The sequence below is a fragment of the Aspergillus melleus genome, assembly GCF_016097325.1.
Source record: "Aspergillus melleus strain CBS 546.65 chromosome Unknown contig1, whole genome shotgun sequence".
Lineage (NCBI taxonomy): Eukaryota > Fungi > Ascomycota > Eurotiomycetes > Eurotiales > Aspergillaceae > Aspergillus > Aspergillus melleus.
Window position 1 is genome coordinate 5,841,607 of NW_025763370.1, and position 21,889 is coordinate 5,863,495.

A 21,889-nucleotide genomic window follows, 5' to 3' on the forward strand; every position below is an offset into this window, starting at 1 on the left:
AGTTCGCTATGGCTGGGCGCCTGCCAGAAAAGGAAATCGTTGCGGGCAGAATTTTGGGATCTACACTTTGGGGCAGTAGGGCTCTTCGGCTCAATTTTGTATCCTTGCTCGGGGAGAAAGTGAAGTTGAACGCGTCGATTCCGTTGGCTCGCCGCGATCTTCGGCGTCATGTGTCACCGAGGCTTCCTTTCTTCTGCGATCGTCCACGGCATCGGCTATGGGTGCTTGGGAACCACAAAGAGCATGACGGTTTAACCCCAAAACCATACGAATCTCACAGAGACCTACACGTACGCCCTTTCGAACTCGAGCCATCACGAGCCCTATCTCAACGCCTATTCGGAATGCGGGGGATGATCTATATCGATGGTTGAATTGGTGGAGATCGGCACATGAGAGACCAAGAGCATGGATACACACACCATTACTAGAGATAAAGCTGGGGATATGTTTGGCGATCGGTGTTCATGCAAGTGCTCTCGTTACTGGGCAGCGCATTGGACAGAGAGTCTAGTCACTTTTCACCGATGACGTCCTCGGTGGTTGGGATTGATGTGGCTTTTTCCTGTTCTTCCTACTCCTGTACTCCTGTAGGATATAGTTGATGCAAGGAAATGAAATTAATATGAATTGAGACATCTAGTGGTAGTAATAACCGTAGCAGCGATCCCAATAATGTCGCTCCACCGACCGAGATTTCGTGTCTTGTTGATCGCCAAGTCTGACGGGGGGCGGACAGGCTGATTTTCCCGACGGGAGACTTCGCCGGAACGTCCAGAGCACCGAAGTCCAGGTCTTCCCTCCTCCCTTATCCAGCCTCCGTCACTCCTTGTGCAGTCCACCCACTTTGCACAACTGGCAAACCGTGATTCCCATGGGTTGACCCCGCTCCCCGTGGCAATCCTAACTGACCGACTGACCCGGAGATTCTGTATTTTCGTTCTCTCCTTGTCTCTTCAGTCTTCACCCTCCACTCTGCCCGAATACGACTCGGTGACATCAGATCGCATTCCATGCCACGGAGTTAAGCCGATGATCGGGATCTTCTAAATTTACTCACACAGTCGCTCGCCCCTGCCTTGTTCCGGTAGTTGCGATTCAACCATCTTTCCCACATTACGAAGACTTGGAGCCTTCTCCGGCTATTTAGCCAATGGAGGGCGTACGCCAAAAATGCCGGCCGAAACACCAGGTCCTGATTCTCAAGTGCTACCCTCAGTATCAGAAAGGTGTACAGCATGTCAAACCGAACTCGAGCGAACTCTCGTACCTGCTCTACTATGCCAGCACTCGCCGAAGCAAGTTGACCAAGGTCGGTGCCTTTCTCGAGAAACGGGCCGCCCGGGATGTGTGGCGCCGTAAAATTGGGTAAGTGGAAGGAAGTCGATGTGAATTATCATTGAGTTCAAGTCGGGGTCGATCGGGTCTGTGTTGGATGAGGTAGCTGACACGATACGGTTTGCAGGAACGTGCAGGTTACGCTTCAAATCCTCAGCGCGCTGATCGAGAAAGTACCCCGCGATTTGCCCATCTACGCACGATCGGTCATGACGGTAATCGAAACGGTCCTACGCTCCAACGATATAACGATGGTTGAGGATTCCATCGAGACTTTTGAGATGTTTTGTTCCCACCAGGACATGGCCGCTTTATCCGCGGAACAGGACTTTGCCAGCCAATACCGAGAGGTTGTGCGCACGTACGCGAGTTTCGCAGACATCGAGACGACGTCCCAGGCGCGAGATGCCTCGAGCCCTCAATTAGCGATTCGATGGAGAAATGCCGGACTACGAGCAATTAAAGGCGTGATCAGCTCGGAAGCGGGACTAGCTGCAGATGGCGGAGACTCGTTGAAGATTATACTGCCGGTCATTTTGCAGAACCTCTACAATGGGGAGGATGATCTGCTCCTGACGTTGGAGAACAAGCTTCTTGAGTCGGAGAAGGCAGAAGCTGATCTTACGATGCGCCCACGCCGAGTTAGCACCGCAACTGTCGAAAACGTCGATGCTGTGGATGGGGATCCGACATTAGCGGCTCGGACCACGGCGGATATGGACAGACAAGCGGAGATGGACGTGCGGTTGCTTGCCCTTAGTTGCCTGGAACGCATAATCGTCACTGGAAGCGGCCGTGGTCAAATCCGAGTTACCACCCAGGTTGTGTTGGATTTCATTCTGCGCAAAGGGAAGACGGATAACCGTGGAATGTCGCTGAATACTAGGGATACCTGGGAAACATCTTTGATTGAGCTTGTCGCCAAATGGTGCCCAGTTCAGGTCCGGTTTATCATCTTGGCCGCTGCCATGGAACTTCTGCTGGGCCTCAAGCCGACTGAGGGCTCTCTAGATGGCCCTTTCACGATTATGTACATGATTGACCGATTATTGAAATCGCCGGTGAACATGATCGGTCTCAGTGTCATTGACGTTTTGCTCGGTCTCATGCAATACATGTCCTTCTTGCTCTCACCATCGAGGACCGAGAAGATGACTGATGAGACCTCTGATGAGAAACAGAACGGCCATTCTGAGAACATGGGTGAACCGTCGGACAAGAAACAAGAACTTCTCAGTTTGCTCCAGAATTGCATTGGCGACCTTACGACGCACATATACTATGGTGATCAGGTTGTCGATATGATAAGGGCCATTCTCACTCGTCTTCGGCCTGCCAGCTCCAACGAGCAAACTGCAAACTCGTCATTCCCAACCCAGCTCGATGGTTTTGGGCCAGGTGCTGGCTCTCCTGGATCCCCTGGAGAAGGCAAGCACATCATGTTCTTCTCGCCCAGCGCAAAGATCACCGCTCTCAAGGCCATCAAAAATGTTCTTCTGGTCGCAAATTCCAAGAAACCTGCGGAAGCAGCTGGTGTGGAATCGAGACATCGTGTCGGCAGCTACGTATGGGAAGGAACACAGTGGCTGCTGTGCGAGCCAAACAGGACCGTACGCTATGCCTACGTCGATGCGTTCCTGGCTTGGTTGCGAATGGAAACCAACCAGGACGATCTGAAGGTTAAGGAGAAGCCTGCCAAACACAGTCAATCCCCGAAGCGCGAGTTGACCGACATTGCCGAAAAGCCTGGAAAGCGAACTGTCAGCTCAAACACGGGTCAGAGAGAGAGAGCTCTAATAATGGCACAATCTAACTTCCTCCGTTTGCTTCACTTGACAATATACGACATTGCCCTTCAATGTCCACAGGAGAAATCTGAAATCATGCTTCTCCACCTTCTTCTGGTTAGCCTCGTTGATAAACTTGGCGTGAATGCTGCGAGATATGGGCTTCCAATGGTCCTAAAACTCCAGGATGACCTGACTACAGTGGATAGTCTAAGCTCCGGCATTGCCCAGGTCAATATCGCTAGCTTGGTGTATGGGTATCTGTGGGCGTTGACTGAGAAGTTCGACCTGGAGAATTGTCGCGTTGGAGGCGAAATCATGAATGAAATTGTCAAGAGACAGAAACATGGTGTTTGGGTGGAGCAGATCCGTCTTCCGCCAGCCAGTCTCAACGACATACTCCAAGACCGGACCTCTCAGCGGGCGAATATCGGCATGGAGCAGGTTAAGGAACTGACACCGTTCGGTTATGGTATTGAGGAACTCGTCAACCGCCTCGAGGAAGCTTATAACGAGTTCATTCTATCGGCGACTCATAGTCCACCCAGCTCCCCTGGACGGAACTTCACTACCCCTATACTGGCGCAGGTCTCCTCTGCTGGGCCTGCCCAAAAGGCCACCCTACTTCCATCAACCGTCAAGGAGCAGATGTTGTCAGCATGGTCAAGGGAGTCCTGTCTGGCAGCTGCCGAGAAAGAGAAAGCTGAAGCACTGTCCATCAGCGGCTCGAAGTCGGGGACCATGGCGATGCGCAGTCAAATCTACCACAATGGCCATGGCGACAGCTCTCCTTCTACGGCTTCGCCGGCATCCGCTCATCACGGTATCTCGGGCGCAGCAGCAGGTCTGCCAAACGTCCGACGAACCAGTGCACCCAACTCGTCAGGCTCCCAGCTCAACGGCTCAAACCGCGAGTCTCCAGTTCACGTGAACGAGCTCAGGCGGGTTCTTTCGGTTAACAACGAAGGCCAACGCAGACTTAGTCCGCTACGTGGCCGCTTGGATACCGCTAACAGCAGTGTTATCTCTTCAAGCAGTGAGAGCATGGTCAGCGGATTTTCTTTGTCTGAAATTGACGGCGAGGGATCCTCAGTGAGACCTCAGTCCATCAAGAACGGGCATTTGGGTCTAGAAGGCGATGGCATTGAAACACCTAAGGCCTCGGCTTTGACGTACGGCTCGGAGAATGGTCGGTCCCAGTATTCCTTCCATTCTTGCGAGACCGGCCCTGATGTCATTCCACCTGTGCCGCCGATTCCACCATCTCTTTCAATCCCCGGAATCCCCGGTGGTTTCCCCAATGAGTCTCAACGCTCTTTAGCATCGGCCGAGCGGCCATCAACGGCCCCTGGGCGGCCCCGCAGGAAGTCCAGTGCCAGCGCGAAAACGGGAGCCCATGCTACATCTGGCAGATCCCTCAGCAGACACAAAAGTCGATCTAGCACAGGTCTCGCGGCTGCTGCTGATGGCGTCGAAAACCCCAAAACCAATGGTCGGGATTATGCCGACACCACCAGAAACGATGTGCAAAAGCTGCTTGGCGGTTTCTTGTCCCCCATGGATGCTGAGAGTAGAAAGCCCGTGGGCAGATCACGAACTGGTCGACGCAGTGCCACCGGAGGAATCGGACGGCCTCCCTACTGATCAAGTTTGACTGCTTTTTCTTTTCGCTTCTTATTATCTCCCTCGGTAATGCCCGATGACCTTTATTATCATTTATTGATGCTTATGCACATATCTATTTATTCTGCCTCTTACTTTGATTTCAATCTTTCGGCTTTCCATTCCCTATATTGCCCCCATTTCCTATGTTTTAGAACTTATCTCCATCCTTTGCCACTTCACCGATCCTTCTCTTTGTTTCAATTGTTGATAGAGCTGTACTGCGTACACATTTATCTTTCTCAAGCTGTGCTTCTTTCACTGTTTCCTCAGCGCCTCGCCCGAGTGTGTTTTCATTCTACATGTTTTGAAATTCTACCATTGTTCAAATATTTATTCTTGTTTCTCAATGGCGATGACTACATGTATCTAGTGGTAGCAGTAATCCACAAGTTAACAATATATACCATTCTGTACGGAGTGTCCTTGCTTCCTTTTTACTCTAGTTATACCTACATTAAGATCATAGAAAGTACAGACTACTGAGACTCTCATCCCTAGAGCCCAATCTGCCGAACGGATCCCCAATCTAAAGATCCTCTCTCTCGACTGTAATAACATCACCGACTTCCACCGGTGCAAAGTACTCCGTAAACAACCTCGTCAGCACCTCCTCCGACAACTGCATATGTCCCCCAGGAACAGTCTTGAACTCCAACGCCCCCTTCTCATCCAACTCCCTCAACCCCAACCAATCCTGCTTGTAGATCTCCCGTTCCCGCAACGGCGTCACCTCCCCAGACGTGGCATTCACCTCCGCAAACCACGCACTCTCCTTCGGGTGCACCATCTGATCCTCCTCGAACAGGTACATCGCGAAGCGATTCAACCGCGCCAGATTCTCCTTATACGTCACATTTTTCAATTCCCGCTCATTGTTCACGTCCGCCAGGAAATTGCTATGTTCGAGATACGCCTCCAGCTCCTCGGGGTCGCGGAAGTATTGCGCCGGCACGAGCCGCTCCTGCACGAACTTCGACCACCGACCCCACCGGAGCAGCGCCTCGCCACCGCGGCAGAAATAGTCGCTTGCGCCGCAGGCCTGGAACTCGGCGATGCCGTTGTGTTGGCTGCCCAGCGTGACGAGGTTGTGGACGGGCGGGTCGTTGCAGCGTTCGACGTAGGCGCGCAGGAACTGGCCGCCTTGCGAGAACCCGAGCGCGTTGATCCCCGGTGCCGTGCGGAGGATGTTGTCGGCCTGCAGCTGGGCGCAGACCGTGTCGACTTGCAGGTTCACGTCCCCGATGAAGCTGGCTTGGCGGTCGCCGGCGCCGCTGTCGGCGAGGTGGATTAGGTGCACGTAGGTTCCGGGGTTGGTGGTGTCGGCGAGCGCCGCGACTTCTTTCATGCCGTCGCGCTGGAAGTCATCGCCGAGGCCGTGCCAGATGACGAGTGGGAGGGGGGCGAGCTCGCGGGTGGTTGGGAGGGAGGAGGTGAGGATGGGGAGGAGGGTGAGGGTTGGTAAGAGGTGACGCATTGGGATGAGTGGGTTGGGTGTATGGGGTTTGGAATGATGAGTTTGATTGCTGAGAGATGAGGTGATTATATGTTAACAGTGATGAGGGTTGTGGTGATGAGGAGAGATGATGATGGTTGTTGTTGTGATGTAGAGAGCTTGGGTGAGATCACGTTGTCTGGGCATGTGATCGTCGGGCGGCTGTTGTACCTGACGGGGGAGTTGTGCTACGGCTCGGCGATAAGATAGGAAGGTACGTGTAGGTAGTGTGGTCCTCCGGGGTAACTCAGGGGAAACGGTTGCACAAGCTTAAAATTTACCGATGTCAGGCGACTGTTTCTTGTAATGAAGACTATGATATAGTGACAGCAGAAAGATCCCTCGTTGAGCATGTTCAACTTAGGAAAGAAATTCGGGTCGGTTCCATACTACCAATACGGATTCCCACATTACGCAGAATATACTTATCCTTTGGTTTCAGCGAGTCCAATACCATGTGAGTACAATCCACCTCTATTGGCAGCTTTAAGAATGGATATTTCTTGAGTCCAGTACAAATAGCAAAGGCTTTTTACATTGTAGTGAATCAGGTGTCTGGAAAATATAATGTTATAGCCACCGATGAGCCTTATCCGACATTTTTGTATACTATTGCATGGAGAGATTGGTGACGGTGTTATATGACACCCAAGGTTCGAGAAAAAAAAGAAGTAGGATCAATGATTGTAAAGAACTAGGTAAAAGTAGAATCGAAATTCCTACTTCAATGAGAGCGTATCGGATGATGATGTCCGTTTGGTATAGAACCGCTCAATACTAGGCTGGTTGTCCCGATAACCTACGGTCGGTACCAACAATTCTGCCTGCTTGTCGCCTTGCCCGAAGGTATTTTGATCATATTGGAGGAAGCCTTCGAGCAGGGCAGCCGGCGAATGAAGCATGGTCCTTGGCTTTTGGATCAAGAAGGCATTACCATACCTGTAGTTTGGTCTTTGAGTTTGGAGCATGATTTGGTTTTGAGCGTCCGAATCTTGCGATAAGTCGATGTGAGTCATGAGAGAGGATTTGAACTGACTAGAGCCTATGTCCGCTGCATTTAGCTTTCTGGCTGAGCTGTTTGGAACTGATGTATTAGGATCCGTATTCCATGACGATCGCATTGCGTTATCGCCAAGCACAACTGGTTGTCCAAAAATCTTCGTCGGTGATGTGGGTGGGTCCAACTCTTCAGGAGAGGACAGAGTGATATTAGTTCCATGAGATTTAAGCAATATTGGGCTGTTGTTCTCCTCGCGATGAGTCGGTCCGTGTAGAGCTCGTATATCATGAAATGATCCGAGGGCTTGATCATTGCAACCAGCATTCGAAGGCACCTGATTCTCTTCCAGATGATGTGTTGTCCTACGTAGATAGCAATTCAACCCCTTCATTGTTTTCGGGGAGAATATGGAATCGTGGTAGGAACTTCCCTGTCGTTCCTGGTTAAACTCATTGGCGGATCTGTTCACCCTGTTGGTGGCATGCAGCCTCCGCTCATTCTCGGCAATCATCTGATCGACCTGATCATCAAGGGTGAATCTCCTTCTGTTAAACAATGATTGAAACCCACTAGCGGAGCTATCGTTCTGGTTACTGTGTGATGAGTTTTGCTCAACAGCTGACACTTCGTCGGCAGAAGTTTTCTTTACAACATCTGGGATTCCATTCTGCGGTCCAGAGCTTGTATCCATAACAGCTTTACGGCACAATGGCGATTGATCTGGGTTGCTGAGAACCTCGGAGCCCTGCCCAAGAATGCTTCCTTCGCCGTTTCGAACGCTGGATAAATACGCTGTTTCGGGCTTTCCCGCGCATGCTGATTCATGATCCAAAAGCATCGACTGAGATGATTTGTTTGCTTGAAGACTACTGCTTTCCGAAGGCAAGCTCTCCGCCGGCACTTTGCGCCCGTTAATTGTGATGTTGAGGTTTTTGATCGTTCTCAGTTCGGATGGTGTATCTCTCCCACCACCAGTCTTGTGGAACGGCGGTTCTGTCCAGGACACAATGTTCTCAGAATCCGCCAGTCTTTTCCGATCGGCCTCTGTAAGCTTTCTTCTTTTTCCAAATTTCTCAATCTCCTCAGCTCGTGTGAATGCGACCTCGAGAGGTTTGGTGACAGCGACCGCGGCCCAATCTTTCTCATTCAATAGCTGGTGCTTGATGCGGTCTAATCGGCTGACTGGCTGCGACTGTCGAGAGGATTCGAGGGGTGGATCTCCGTATTGATGGGATGGTAAATGCAAACGCCTAGCACTAGACTGAGACCTCTGATTAGCGGGAGCACAGCATCAATTGCTAGAGTACGCTCACTGCTTGAGTCGGGTCATCATTGCAAGTTATTTCCGCCTGTTCTTCGTCCACCTCCCTGGCAACTGTTGAGCTTGGCAAGCAGGAGAATGGGGACCAATTCGAATCTTTGGTTATCTTGGATCGGAACTGTTGAGTGTCTCTCCTTCGATTCTTAGAGTTTGCATTGCGACTATTGTTGGAATGTCTGTGAAGATGGCCTCCTGTCCAATTCATGACCGTTTCTAAATCAAAGAAGACTCAACGGGACAATTAGAAGAGGTTTCGGATGATCGGGATCCTCGAGAGGTTCTCTGCTCGTGACAATGGAAGTGTCATGTGATTGTCCTAATAAGGTACGACACCACGGCCTCCAAGAGTACTCAATATATGGCACCAATGTCGTAGCAAGAGCGACACAATGTTACTCGAAGCCTGAGAGAGACCTAATGGCGTATGTTATGGCGTTGCGTGACACTGGAAGAGTAAGATGCTGATACTATCCGACCAAAGTAAGCGATCGCTTATTCTCATAATGGCCTACAATCGGCAAACGTCGTTATCCAGGTGTCTAGAAGCCTGAAGGAAGCTACCTAGCTTTGGGGGCCCTAGGTCTTGGTTCCTGGCGATTGCCCAACGTAGATAATCATAAGATGGCATTGGGCGACATTGGCAGTTAGGCAAGCGATCAGAGTTGTATGTACTGTACATGAAACTCCCCAGTAGGGATCACATTGATGGATGAGAGAACATGCTTTCAACATCATGTTTCTTCCTGGTTTCGTCTATCGTTGATTCCTTCCAGCATCTCGACCTTCGACGCCGAATCTATAGGGCTTAGACTGCGCACCATGTAGTAGTTAACTACGGAGTACTAACTACGTAACCATGGGGCTTGCTATCGGCGTTGGTCGAGTACGGCTCGGGCCGGACAGTGGTCCAAGCTAAGGTGACTAATGTTTTCAGGTTCTGGTTCAACGCCTGCGGCCCGAGAATGCAAACAGTATAAACTGTGAAACCATCACGTGAGCCTCGCTTACACAAAAGCCTTTCGCACTGGACAAATCCCCTTTCTTCTTTTCTCTTCCCTCTCAGCAACACTTGGTCCCCTGACCACAGCCTGCCATCCCGGAGTTGCCGCGAGCCACTCATTGTGGCCAGTGACTGGGATCAAGTTGGATCTTGCCTTGATGCAGGCAGAGCCAAATTACGATTGGCAGAAGGCTGAAACCGGTGTTTGCTCCTTAATAATCATGGTAAGTCTATTTTTGATTTTCAGTTTATTTTCTTTTTTTCGACATCCCACGGGTCTTGGCATCTTTATGATGAACATAATACCAATAAGCATAGTTCACCTGAGGTCTTCGGATCGTTGAACGACAACTGTATACCATCTTTCACCTTTGTCTGATATATCACCTGCCTGTCTCGTGTACTTGTCACCTGTTTTCGCTTGATTGATCATCCGGAATTTTTACGCTGACATTTGCATTGAAGAATATATAGGTCGGGCAATTCGGCGAAAGAGAGAAAATTGAAAACCAAAAACCGGAAAAATTTAGATTGAACCCAAAAAATAATCAAAATGAAATGAATTAAAAACAAACCCCTCCAAACTCCCGATTAAACTCCAGCCCCTCGAGAAAATCCCGAGACGTTCGACGGAGACTGCCAAAATGCATTGCTGCCCAACTTGGGCTTCCCGTCATGGATCTTCTCATATCCACCCTGGTAAGACACGAACCATTCGTGCACATGTGTAGATAAATGCAGCCCCTTTTCCCTCCTGAAACTCGGACAGCGTGGTCCAGGGTACTTTTGCGCATTTTCCCCTCTCGCGACGCATCGCTGGACAACATGAGGCGCATGTAGATGAAGTATCATAATTCAAAACTCCCCCTCCATCCGACGCTTGCATGCAGAAGGGGATGAGGAGACATGTTCCCCGAGACGTAGGAGAATTGACGTGTTGCGCTCGTAGCCAAAGGATGGGACGGCGCCAAAAGGGTGCACTTCACGAGGGAAGCGGGGCAGGCCGCACTAGCGGGCGCTGATTGACGGGGCGGATCAACGGGGCTTCTCAGTGGTTGCCAGCCCCATCGGGGGGCTGCGGGTTTGCATCATCTGGGCCTGCCGGTGATGCAAGCCCGCAGCCCGCGCCCGGGACATCGCGACCAGTCAGGGGGCGCCGGGGGGTGGGCCGCGCCTCACCGCTAGATGTGTTTGCGAGTGATACATCCACTCGCTGCCACGTCAAGGCCAGCGGACGAGTATCGATTGGGGATTATTGGCCGAGAGACGCAAACAACACCACCTCCGGTCGCACCACCATCACCGCCATGTCTTGCAGGATCAAATCATCGTGCTAGATGCCAATCCCGGCTGCAGCAAAATGCAAGCCCGGCACACGCTTGGACTCCCCTCGGTCGGCCTTGCCCCCCCACGCCTCATCTCCGGCTTGATGCTGAGAAAAAAGACTCTAAAAGGGCGCCCTTTCCCCTCTGGATCTCATTCTTCTCGATCTCTTCAATTCATCTCATTCTCTTCAATTCATCTCATTCTCATCATCTCAATCCGAAACAAACCCCAGCCTCCATCATCCCAAGATACCCAGATCTGCCTCCACCCTTCCATTCCATTTCCTTCCATCATCCTTCTACTCTTGACTCTGCTCCACTTGTTGCTAGATTTGTCACAGTCAAATCTGCTGCTCCACTTGACTACTGCCCTATTTGCTACTACCTGCCGTCTTCCACTTACTACTACTTAAGGCTTCTCGTCTTCTCTCTTTTTTCTTCATTTTCTCCGAGTCCAACCCCGTGGATCGTGGAAAGATTTCATACTCCCTTGGCTTCAAAAGAAAAGAAAGACCTCGTTGCCCGTTGGAACTCAGTCCATATCCTGGATAGGATTTGCCTTGCTGTTTTCTTTTTCTCTTTATTCGACTTTTCGAATATCGATAGATCACAGGTAGTTCCCTTGCTTTTCTTTGCTTTCGCTCTGTGCCTTTCTTGCTTTTGTGCATGTTTCCTTTCATTGCTTTCTGCGTCTCGACACTCGACCTTTCCTGGATGAATTATTGCCGACTGCTTGCCGATTTGAACACCATGGAACCTTGGACAACCGGATTTTTTGATCTATTAATGGATTCACCGTTTCTTGACGGTTTCATTGCATGATACCCCTGGAGAAAAGCCGTCCACAGCAACCGCTGTGTGACTTCGGACACTTCTGAGTGTTGTTTAATGATGCACACTCATCGATATTCTTTGGACCACCTTCACCTGGACTCGTGTTGCTCCCTTTTACTTCCTCCAAGCCTGGAGTGCAAGTTGGATTTTGGCCTTTGAGAAACCTGGATACCATAGAACCATGCCGGACGGATTCCAAATGGATGCCTTTTTTTAATGATACCACTCTGGAGAACCAATGCTTTTGATACCCTGGACACAAATGATGATATGAACTAAGCCAAAATGTGATACCCGACGAACTCCTGGACTTACGAAAAAGAACTCCGTTGATCCTGACCCTTCTCGCCTCGACATCAATTCCTTGTAGTCTTCGGGACTAAACACCTGGATGAGAGATACCATTGGTATCTGAGGCCTTGTACGGATCCCCTTTCGGCGAGTAGCTTCTAGCTAAGCGTTGTGGACCTGATCTCGCTTGTATTGCTACCCCAATCTCCCCTGGCCAATTTTGCTTCTATTTCCCTGGACCTCGAACTTGCCTTAATGCACCTGGATTTGCAAGCCCTTGCGTTACCTCTCTTGGACGACTATTGTGGTTGGTACATTCTTTGAACCCTTGGGCGTTTTCCTCGTGAAGCTAACAGTCCTCAGGACCCTCCTTCCGGCCTTTGACGCATTGTTATTTTGTGTTTTATTGTGATGACAAAAATTTAAAAAAAAGTTTGCCTACTGACTTGTAAATCTTCTAGTGCTTTTTCTTCTTCCAGCCCAGCTGGCTTCAAGAATATAATGTCCCCAAAGATCAAGAACGACCCTGAAGTTTCTTTGTCTCAGTCCGCTCTTCACAACATGGATCAGATGTCTCAACCCAGGCACAACCAATTAGTCCAAGGAATCTCAAACATGGCCCCCAGAGTGATCCCGGATGATGAACTTTCGAGCCAGGATAACTTCTCCCTGTGTTCGAGCACACACCAGAGCCATGGAACTCCCGGACTCAAGTCGTGGTCCGTGAATGATGTTGATGGACTTGACGCTGGTGTCATGTCCTCAGTTAAACCAGAATCCCCGGAAGTACAAATGCTGTCTTTCTCATTGTCCCAGCAACTCATGCCTTCCACCGTGGGGCCAAGTGATGTGATGTATCACACTGGTCCCGAATTCCCAGGTCTCCAGGATTTGGGAGACCAGAGTGAACTGGATTTCTCACATGCCCAGGATTTCAACACCCACTACTCCTCACTAGTGGATTTCAGTGCGTTTGACAATGATGTCGGAGCCCAAACTGGTTCCCAGTCCTGCACTTCCGATGATGCCCACTCAGTTAGCCACAGCTCTCACACCGATGATGCATGGAACTCCCTCGTGGCAGATACCAGAAACTACCCCGGATCATCCATGGACCACTTCACTTCCAACATGTTCCACCCAGTCCCCGTTTCCCCTCCCTTGACGGAAGCAAGCAATGATGTTTCTGTTACCTCTTCCTGCTCCCACACCGGATACCCATCTTTCATGTCTCATGACGACGCCATCCTCAAGGATGTAACTTCAACCCCCGTTGGCAGCCAGGGAATTAACCTCGGAGATCCATTGTTCCCCCTCACCCCGCCTCTCAATGAGCAAGACCCTAACAGGTCAGTCCTCCTCAACTTGTCCGGTTTCGTTTCGCCAACTGAAACTGACACGATGTTCAACAGGACTATCCGACCTTCAAAGAGTGCGCGTAGGCCAGCTTTGCAAACTCCCCCGTCTCAGTCCCAGGTCAAACAGGATGCCGAGTTTTTCCCACCTCTTCCCGTCAAGGAACCCCTTCGTCAAAGATCCAAGGAAGGTGCCGAGTTGCGGAATCCCCGGGACCACTACTACTACTCTCTCCCAACCCACAGTGATGGAAAATACTACTGCCCATACGCCATTGGAGACAAGCCCTGCAACCACCCCCCTACCACCCAGAAATGCGCCTATCAGTAAGTTGGAACAACCCAAATGTATTTGCTTTCTGGATTTCAAACTAACCTTGATGACCAGTAAATACCTGGACTCCCACCTGAAGCCCTACCGCTGCAAGGTTCCCGCCTGTATGGATGCCCAGTTGCAGTTCTCTTCTAATGCCTGCCTGTTCCGTCACGAGCGTGAGGCCCACGGATTCCACGGCCATGGCGACAACCCCCACCTTTGCTTGTTTGAAGGATGTGACCGATCCGTTCCCGGATATGGATTCCCCCGCCGCTGGAACCTCTTTGACCACATGAGGCGTGTTCATGATTACGCTTCCTCGGAGCGCCCCAGCTCGCCGGATGCTTCCCCTACCACCGGGCAAGCCTCCAAGAAGAAGGAAGCCGCCGGACGCAAGAGAAGAGTTGCCGGTGTTTCTGGCGCTCAAACTATGAAGCGGACTCGCTCCACTCAGTCCCAGTCCAACCCCTTGAAGGCTGTCCAGCAGACCTCTGCCCACCACGGTCAGAGACTGCAGAACGCGGAGCGAAACTACTACAACTGCCGTTCCCGTCTTCTCGAAGAACTGAGCAACATCATACCCCAGGATTCTTCCATGCACGAGAAGGTCAATGCCAGCCTTCAGGAGCTGATCACCCTGGGCCTGAACTACCGCCACATTGAAGCTAGCCAGGCTGCTGCTCAGATGACCCACGGCCTTTCAGCGTAAATCACATGCCAGCAAGTTTCGGTTTTAGAGTCTTTCCAGACTTTCGACCGCTCGGATGGATCTTTTCTTTTAAATCGATTTTCATGATCACAGACGTGAGAATCTGATATCCTTTCTTGATGATGTGTGAAAGAGTCATGGAAACAGTCTATGAACTTTCTCAGGGCCACCACTGGATTAACTTTTCTATTTCAAGGACGTTTCATTCTTCCAGGGCTTACCAGGAACACCCATCACAAACAATCATGATGTGTCTTCGCGACCATCATCCCTCCGCGGACTACCTGAAGACGAATGGGGCAATGCATGGGCTATTGCGGACCATCGTTAATTCCAACAGACCCGGAGCCAAGCTTCTTGTTTGTTGACGCTTGTGAGGAGCAGCGGTTTATCCAAAACATCGTGCTGCGATAGATGGCTTTTTCAAGCTTTTCTTTTCTTCTTTTCTTTTGATTTCACGTTCATGTTAAAAGGTTGCTTTGTCTTTCTTGCTACAACCTCCTTTGATTTGTATAAACATTTTTGTATTTTGGAGATATTTTGTGTTTGTTTTTCGTCTTTCTTGTCTCACCAGATCTTCAACAAGACCACCTTCCAAGGACATGCTTACTGCACAGTCCAAGAACATTCGTGGCCCGAGACAAGAAATGACAATCAAAAACAGATGAAAAACGGATGGGAACAGGACACTCGTGTACATGGGTTAGGGGTTGGGAATATCAGGGCATTATCTAGAGGACTTTGGGGTTATTTTGGCTTTTGGTTTGGTTTGGTTTATTTCATGTTGATATCCTGTTTGCTTTTTTCTTGTGTACAGAAGTGGCTGTTTGGGCTGCCATTTTTTCTTCTTTTTGTTGATATCACCTTCCAGCCTTTTTATGATGGTTGGCTACCTTTTTCGGTTTTGGATATAGTCTTTTCTGTTGGAAAATATCTTGGCTTATGGACATTTTTATTTTTTATCATTATCTTTTGGTTCTTTTTGTGGGATCTAGGTTTAAGTGGGATCTTTTCTCTTTGATGAATATGCCTGTGTAGTATATACTTTAAAAGTTTGATGTGGTCTTTTCACTAAAGTCTTGTCTTCTCTCTTTTATTAGGTGAGGATTTGTAGGAGTCAATGGTTGTAGATCTGATATTGACGTGTTCTCGATTTGATGTTCGCCTGAGAACAGAGATAGCTCATCATTCGTAATTGTCTACCTGAGTACCTGGTAACTAGTTGGTTGATCTCCCGATCAACTGCCATGCAGACCTCTATATTTATATCTATAAATGTAGGCTCGTTACATGCACCCCTTCCTTTGCGCTAAACGATGCTGAAAATATCCACTAAATGCATACCAGAGATGGCACGGTAAGGTAGAAGAACCACAACTCTCAGCACCAGACTCCGCATTCAAAAGCCTCACAAACGCGTCCCCGCCCTGCCCCGACCCAATCCCCCCCGCTGCATTCGCCATATGCCCTGACGTTATAGCGCCCTATTCAACGAAATCCACTGTCTCCGCAATCTCTGCAATCGCGGCAATGCCGGTATCACGCCAGCGCCGACTAACTCATCCGTTGTGCACGAGGTCGCCGTATGCGCTGAGATGAATATCGGGGTTGAGACTTCCTGGACAGGGATTTTAATTCGTCTTGCGTCTTTTGCTAAGGCTATTTCTGCAGATGGCGGAGACTATTGATGATGTTTGTTTATCCATGTCGTAAAGGGCGGATGAGGATGTTGATATTGGTTGCTTGGTGCGGTTGAATTTTCACGCGTGGGGTTATCGTCCACGTTGATGTAGTGAGGGATCCGGCCTTGCTACCGGCTGCGGTGGAGGAGGTGGTGGAGGGGATGTGTGTTGCTGCGGATGAGGACGCCAGGGTCGAGGGCTTATTGTCTGTTTCGGAAACAGATGGATAAGGGATATAAGGGATATCGGTGAGAGCGCTCCAGATGTCGGCAACGGGAGGCTCTGCGTCGGCCCAGGAGACGATGAATAGAAGCTTGTCCCAGCGGCTGTGCGTGCTGGGTCCTTGATATTGGAAGATTAGGTTCTGGAGGATTTCGGGAGGGTAGTGTTCCGTGGTTTCTGTGGGGATGGTTGTCGCTGTCGACTCATTCGTCTCTGTTTTGTCGCCGTGTTCTTCCTGGCGATGAACACGCGCTTCGTTGTTCGCGACGCATTGCTCAACCGGTGTGCCGGCGAGAACCTATCCCCGAATCCAATCTGTCAGCTACCATCCCCGATCCTAGCCTCACCAGGGCTATATCCCCGACAGTTAGAAACATACCACACAGCGTGTCATCCATAGCGCTTTCGCCTCACACCACAGCTGATACCGATATCTCTTGATATAGTCCAATCCATCTAGAATCACGAAGCTGTCTTTACCGAGAAGTCATTTCGCCCGGGTGTACGCGACGCCGCGCGCCTCTTTTTCGGTGCGCGCGTGGTCGTATGCGGCTCTTGGGTGGGACGCACCGTACGTTGGGACGATGTTGATCTTGTATCGCGGTTTGGAGGCGGGGATGCTGGTTTGGATGGATTGGAGCGCGGAAGCGAGTTACTGGGCGCGATGGGCGAGGCCTGAGCAGGGGAAGCCGGTGAGGATTATGAGCTGGTTGGCTTAGGCTGAAGGTCAGTGAGGTTCAATGATTGAAGAGTAAGGGACAAGGGCGAGAGCGTACCGGCATGGTGTTGGAGCTGGTCGTAGAGGGGCATTGGCGATGATGATCACAATGGTGGGGGGTAGTTGATGTTCCCATCGGGTCTAGCGCCGGGCCCAGGCCGGGAGTCACATGAGATCACGTGGCGGGTCCTCAGCCTCGGCAGCCGGAGAGTTCCTTACCAGACTCTGTACGACGATACGGGCGGTGTACCTGCGTCAGGGCGCAATCCCCGCGTGGAGATGGTGGAGGTACGCCTGTGTTACAATATTACCGGACCGGGTAATTGTCGGCCTCGCGGGAGAAATTTCCTTCTGGAAGAAAGGAAAGAAAGGAAAAAAAATCGTTGATTGCATCTTTTTCTTTTCCCCTTCGGCAAGGAAAGATTGTGATTATTGATGTGATAGACCGACGGAAGGGGGAATTGTCGATCATCTACTTAGGATCTCCGGATTCATTACCCCCTGAGTTTAAAGGGACAAAAGTACGGCGATTGTCGGCTCTTGTGTCTTATTTACTTGCATCTGTTCGCCTGCAGTTTGCAGTTCGCTTCTCCTCAATCCTTCGCAAAGGTTAAATTAAATTGCATCGGCGTCATCCATTCGCTTTACTGGACGTCATCGGTTTGCATTCCACCCCACGTGTTGTCTACGATATCGTAGTCCTCTTTCCTATCTTTCTTCTCTCTCATTTTTTCCCTTCTCTCTCCTCCCACTTTCTCCACGCCGTCTCTCTCTCCATCACGCCATACTTTTTAAATTACCCGCCGTCGAAAACCGCGACTCCACCGGATTCCGATCAGACCATTCCTATCTATGAAGTTTTCTTCCGCACGGTCTCCGTCTTCGATATAGACCTTTTCTTTTTCTTCCTTTCCTCCGACATAGACCGATAGACAGCGACAGCGACAGCGACAGCAACAACAGACGAGGCTAATTTTACGATATCACGTATACCCACTCTATTCTACACTCCGCCACGCTACACTCCAACAGCGATAAGAAGAAAGAAAAAAAAATCCATCCCACCATGAACGTGAACATGAATCTCAACATGGACTCAAATCCTCATCCCTTCAACCAACCCGCCTCATCCACAGCACCATACGCAACGATACCCTCAGCGACAGCGCCAACGACCGCAACGCACCCTCCTTCAAACCCGCTCCTCTTCTCCTCATCCACCTCCGCCCGCACCACCACCGCCGTCAGCACCACAAACCCAACCCTAAACCCCAACCCGCATCACGCGCCCGCCGATCCCCTGCATCACCTGCAGCAGCAACCACACACAGCAGAGACTGGGTCTTCGGGCCTTGCGCCCGCTGCAGCAGCGGCGGTGGCAGAGTGCCAGACCTCGGCTCCTGCCTTGCAACACTCCACGAGTCATTATCCGCATCAGATCGAGGGAGCCGGCGGGCCGACCGCTACGGCGCCGTTCTTGAGGGACTTTAGTCTTGTTGCGGAGGCGGCGAAACGGGCGCAGATGTCGGTTGTTATGAGGGATTTGGAGAGCGTCACGCTATGATGTACTCGCTCGCTCTTTAGAGGGGAGGGGTGGTCGTGGAGGATACTGTGCTGTGCTGTCAGGGTGTGCTTTGCAGCGTTGCATGAGTATAAGTATGGGTATGGATGGGTAGATGGTTCCGGGTTAGGGAGATAAGGGGAAGAGAGAGAATGGACTGATGGATGACGCAAATTGAAACAAACGGATGGAAGGAAAGAAGGGAGGGAAAAGGGGTGGTGGTTATTGGATAGAAGAAGACGAAGAAGAAGAACCCCTGGATATGGGCACTTTTTGGGCTTTGATTTCTTGTTTGATACACGGGTTTTTTCTTTTTTTTTTTTAATTTCACCGTAGCGAGTGGGGTGGGAAACGGCGTTTAATTCTTAATCCAAGTTCCTTGTTTGAGATCACAGTTTCTTTTGGTTGGATGTGTTGCGTTGCTTTTGCTTCACACTTATTACCTAGATTATCTCCGCTCGGTTTGCTTGCTATGTTATACCTTGCTCGATGCAGACAATCAATTCTCTTGAACCAATAAGCGGACCAGGGGGATCGTTCGAATCGAGGAAGATCCTAATAATCAGATTGCCAGGTCTTTCTATCTGCCCTCATCCAGGATATGTACATCGTACTGAGTTATGGAGTATGTACTGTACATCATAGGCACTGTCCCTACAAAATAACCCACCAGCCAGTCAGGACCGTTTCAATATTCTACTACTACTGCGGACACACCCCAAAGCCTGTACAAAGTAATACAACTACTGTAAGTGGTACAAAGTAAACAGGAACTACTCGAGACCAACATGCGCAGTATATTAAAAATGACTTCATCTCGCCGCTTTCCTGTACTACAATAGTTAGTTCACGAGCCGGCTACCGGGCGGAAATTAAAAACTTCCCCCTCCCCTCCCCTCCACTCTTCAAATATCCGAGACAAAACGGACACTAACTACGCTGTACTATCCAAGTTTTCCAGTTTCTAGTTTCTACTCAGGAACTGCTACTGGCTAAGCACGTGCTAAGGTTAATTAATAGAGTAAGTGAGAGCGACGCACCCCGTAATTCATTTCTAGGCGTTAGCATAGCATCAAACAGGGAGATAATAGGAGAGGAAGATATGACCTCAGGTTTCCATATGTGTATGCCCAGGAAATGTAAGCAAGTAGGAAAGAGAAAAGGAAAGAAAGCAAGCACCGCCGCCCAGGGCGCTAAACGGGCCCCGAATCCACCTATTAAAATTGCCTTGACACGGACAAAACTCAAGAGGCAAAAACATACTGCACTAACCGCTAGACCCCTGCTCTAGAAGACACCCTAGACAGAGGGGGAGAAGGTGATCGATTGATTTTCCCACGAACCCCCAAGACAATAAGACATTTGCTAGTTAGTGGTTAGCAACGTGGCTATAACTACAAGTCCTACGGAGTTGGAGTACAGTGTACAGAAACTAAGGCTAGAGTATCTCGTGGCTAACGGCTAGCCAGAGACGATGCTCATGATGCTCAGATGCTGGCGATGCTGGTGCTGATGCTAAATTTATTCCCCCACGCCACCCTCAAGCAAGACATCTCCTCTGGCGCGTACCTGGAACGTGTCTCGTGAACTTGCCTGGGGACTCGTCAGGTGTGACCCTGTCACAGAAACGGACCCCTACTTTTGGGCTCGGATCCCCGTAGGAAAGTCAACGGCGCGAACTTGTCTTACATACTTCCTACCTTTTACCCCGTTGGGTTGGTGACGCTGCGCTTGGCCAAGACTAGTCCATTGGAATGAAGCTGTCTATGGCGGAATAGGACTAGCCGGGGAGGAATTGGTTGGTTGGCGATTATCTATCTGTCTTAGTGACGATGTTAGAGGGGGGTTTGATTGGTTGGGGATTTGATGGTTTACTATATAGGTACTGTAGTATCTATTTGGCTATTATTGACTACTTAATCTGGAGTCTGGAGGGGTATCAATATAGATCATGTCTTGGTTTCAGACGGCGCTTTTACGATGGGTTGAGGTGAGACATTCGACTCCGTATGTACGATGTATGTTTCAATTGCTCTATCTGACAGGTGCCATGTGACATGATAATCAGGGGTAAAAATGAAGATCCAAATAAAGACCAAGAAAAGACCACATGGGAGGATAGTAAGCTGACTAAGAAAGAGTAACAGCAACAGTAACTATGTAACAGAAACGCAAGTACAGGCGCAAAACAAATAGAACACATGCAGAATGTGGGTAAAATGTCGATCAAGCAGAACAAGAAAAAGAAAACCCCAAACACCCAAGCTAATGCGACAAATGACAGCGGGTCTAAGGAGGGAATCAAGTATGATGTAAGATACGCCGAAAGTTGGAACAAACAAGGAGGGACTTTTTGGCTGTGGTGGATATTAGACTGGAAGAAAGATAAAATCAAAATAAGGAATGGAAAAGGCCTCCGTGTGTATAGTGCAATGATGTCGAATAGAAACTCCGATGGCAAAATGCTGTTGTTTTCATGTCGAGATAGATAGTAGTTTTTGTTTGTTTGAATCTTTGTTCGGTCCCATGGTGTGGTGGAATATTATTGTGGTGTATTTTGAGCCCAGAATTTTCGTATGGGCGATGGTTCTTCGGTCCAATTCAAAAGCCATTTACATCTGGGTCGACGATCCGATCAAATTCGGCTGCGAAATGCTGGCTCCCTGGCCCGGTCGAAAGCGCTTCTTCTGCGAGAGACCCAACCGAGTCGACAGTCTTCGAGTGAGCGACCGCGACGGAGGCGTCCAATTGTCCACGGAAAAGGTCGACATGGGACGGGGGCGAGGCGGTTCCATCGCCATGGGGCTCTCGGCGCCGGACAGCGACGAGCCCGCGCTCGATCCCGGCCCCGAGCTGCCGCCAACGCTGGTATCCAGCATGAAGGTCGACTGGCGGTGCCGGCTCTTCAGCTTCTCGCGCGGCTCCAGCTGCAGCGAGAAGTCCTCCTTGATGTCATCCAGCGCGTGCGACATGCGGCGCAGCAGCTTGGGCTTTTCGGCGATCGACGGTTCGCGCTGCTCCAGGCCGTACACTTGTAGAGGGGTCGAGTCGGGCGTGTCTTTCAACGGGGTAGCATAGTATCGGGGTAGGCGGACCTTCTCTGCGCGGCGGCGAGGGATAGAGGGGAACCACGCCTTGGGGTGAGGGCTTTGGGCGATAGGGCTGCCGCTGGAGGAAGAGGAGGCGGATAGAGATTCGGTGGGTGAGGTCAACATCTTGGTTTTTAGGCTGTTCGTTCCGTTTCTGTTGTACAAGATATGGGTTGTGATTGAT

The 21,889-nt window shown here is 50.3% G+C and overlaps 7 protein-coding genes across 7 annotated transcripts; 3 read left to right on the top strand and 4 right to left on the bottom strand.

Moving 5' to 3' along the window:
* Positions 1–1,153: 1,153 nt before the first annotated feature.
* Positions 1,154–4,769, top strand: EFR3 (uncharacterized protein; the record flags this gene model as incomplete). The annotated part of the gene is made up of 2 exons (XM_046083707.1): positions 1,154–1,368; positions 1,466–4,769. The coding sequence occupies 2 exons, from the start codon at positions 1,154–1,156 to the stop codon at positions 4,767–4,769; spliced, it is 3,519 nt and encodes a 1,172-aa protein (XP_045939670.1).
* A 547-nt stretch (positions 4,770–5,316) lies between these two features.
* Positions 5,317–6,264, bottom strand: LDX57_002064 (palmitoyl-protein thioesterase family protein; the record flags this gene model as incomplete). The annotated part of the gene is made up of 1 exon (XM_046083708.1): positions 5,317–6,264. One exon carries the CDS (start codon positions 6,262–6,264, stop codon positions 5,317–5,319), a length of 948 nt encoding a protein of 315 aa, XP_045939671.1.
* A 720-nt stretch (positions 6,265–6,984) lies between these two features.
* Positions 6,985–9,237, bottom strand: LDX57_002065 (uncharacterized protein). The gene is made up of 2 exons (XM_046083709.1): positions 8,596–9,237; positions 6,985–8,543 (listed from the first exon to the last, which is right to left on the bottom strand). Exons 1-2 carry the CDS (start codon positions 8,806–8,808, stop codon positions 7,002–7,004), a joined length of 1,755 nt encoding a protein of 584 aa, XP_045939672.1. The 5' UTR covers positions 8,809–9,237; the 3' UTR covers positions 6,985–7,001.
* Positions 9,238–12,668: 3,431 nt separating this feature from the next.
* On the top strand, positions 12,669–14,433 carry LDX57_002066 (putative C2H2 finger domain protein; the record flags this gene model as incomplete). Its single annotated transcript, XM_046083710.1, has 3 exons — positions 12,669–13,402; positions 13,466–13,735; positions 13,797–14,433. 3 exons carry the CDS (start codon positions 12,669–12,671, stop codon positions 14,431–14,433), a joined length of 1,641 nt encoding a protein of 546 aa, XP_045939673.1.
* A 1,698-nt stretch (positions 14,434–16,131) lies between these two features.
* KTI12_1 (putative RNA polymerase II Elongator complex associated protein Kti12) lies at positions 16,132–16,731 on the bottom strand (the record flags this gene model as incomplete). Its single annotated transcript, XM_046083711.1, has 2 exons — positions 16,132–16,635; positions 16,717–16,731. The coding sequence occupies 2 exons, from the start codon at positions 16,729–16,731 to the stop codon at positions 16,132–16,134; spliced, it is 519 nt and encodes a 172-aa protein (XP_045939674.1).
* Positions 16,732–18,121: 1,390 nt separating this feature from the next.
* On the top strand, positions 18,122–18,619 carry LDX57_002068 (uncharacterized protein; the record flags this gene model as incomplete). Its single annotated transcript, XM_046083712.1, has 1 exon — positions 18,122–18,619. One exon carries the CDS (start codon positions 18,122–18,124, stop codon positions 18,617–18,619), a length of 498 nt encoding a protein of 165 aa, XP_045939675.1.
* A 2,609-nt stretch (positions 18,620–21,228) lies between these two features.
* On the bottom strand, positions 21,229–21,831 carry LDX57_002069 (uncharacterized protein; the record flags this gene model as incomplete). Its single annotated transcript, XM_046083713.1, has 1 exon — positions 21,229–21,831. One exon carries the CDS (start codon positions 21,829–21,831, stop codon positions 21,229–21,231), a length of 603 nt encoding a protein of 200 aa, XP_045939676.1.
* Positions 21,832–21,889: the final 58 nt, after the last annotated feature.

Coding starts and splice junctions, on each gene's coding strand:
- LDX57_002065 (XM_046083709.1), bottom strand. CDS start 8,808: ATGAATTGGACAGGAGGCCATCTTCACAGACATTCCAACAATAGTCGC. Junction 8,544..8,595: donor ATGATGACCCGACTCAAGCA/GTGAGCGTACTC, acceptor CAGAGGTCTCAG/TCTAGTGCTAGGCGTTTGCA.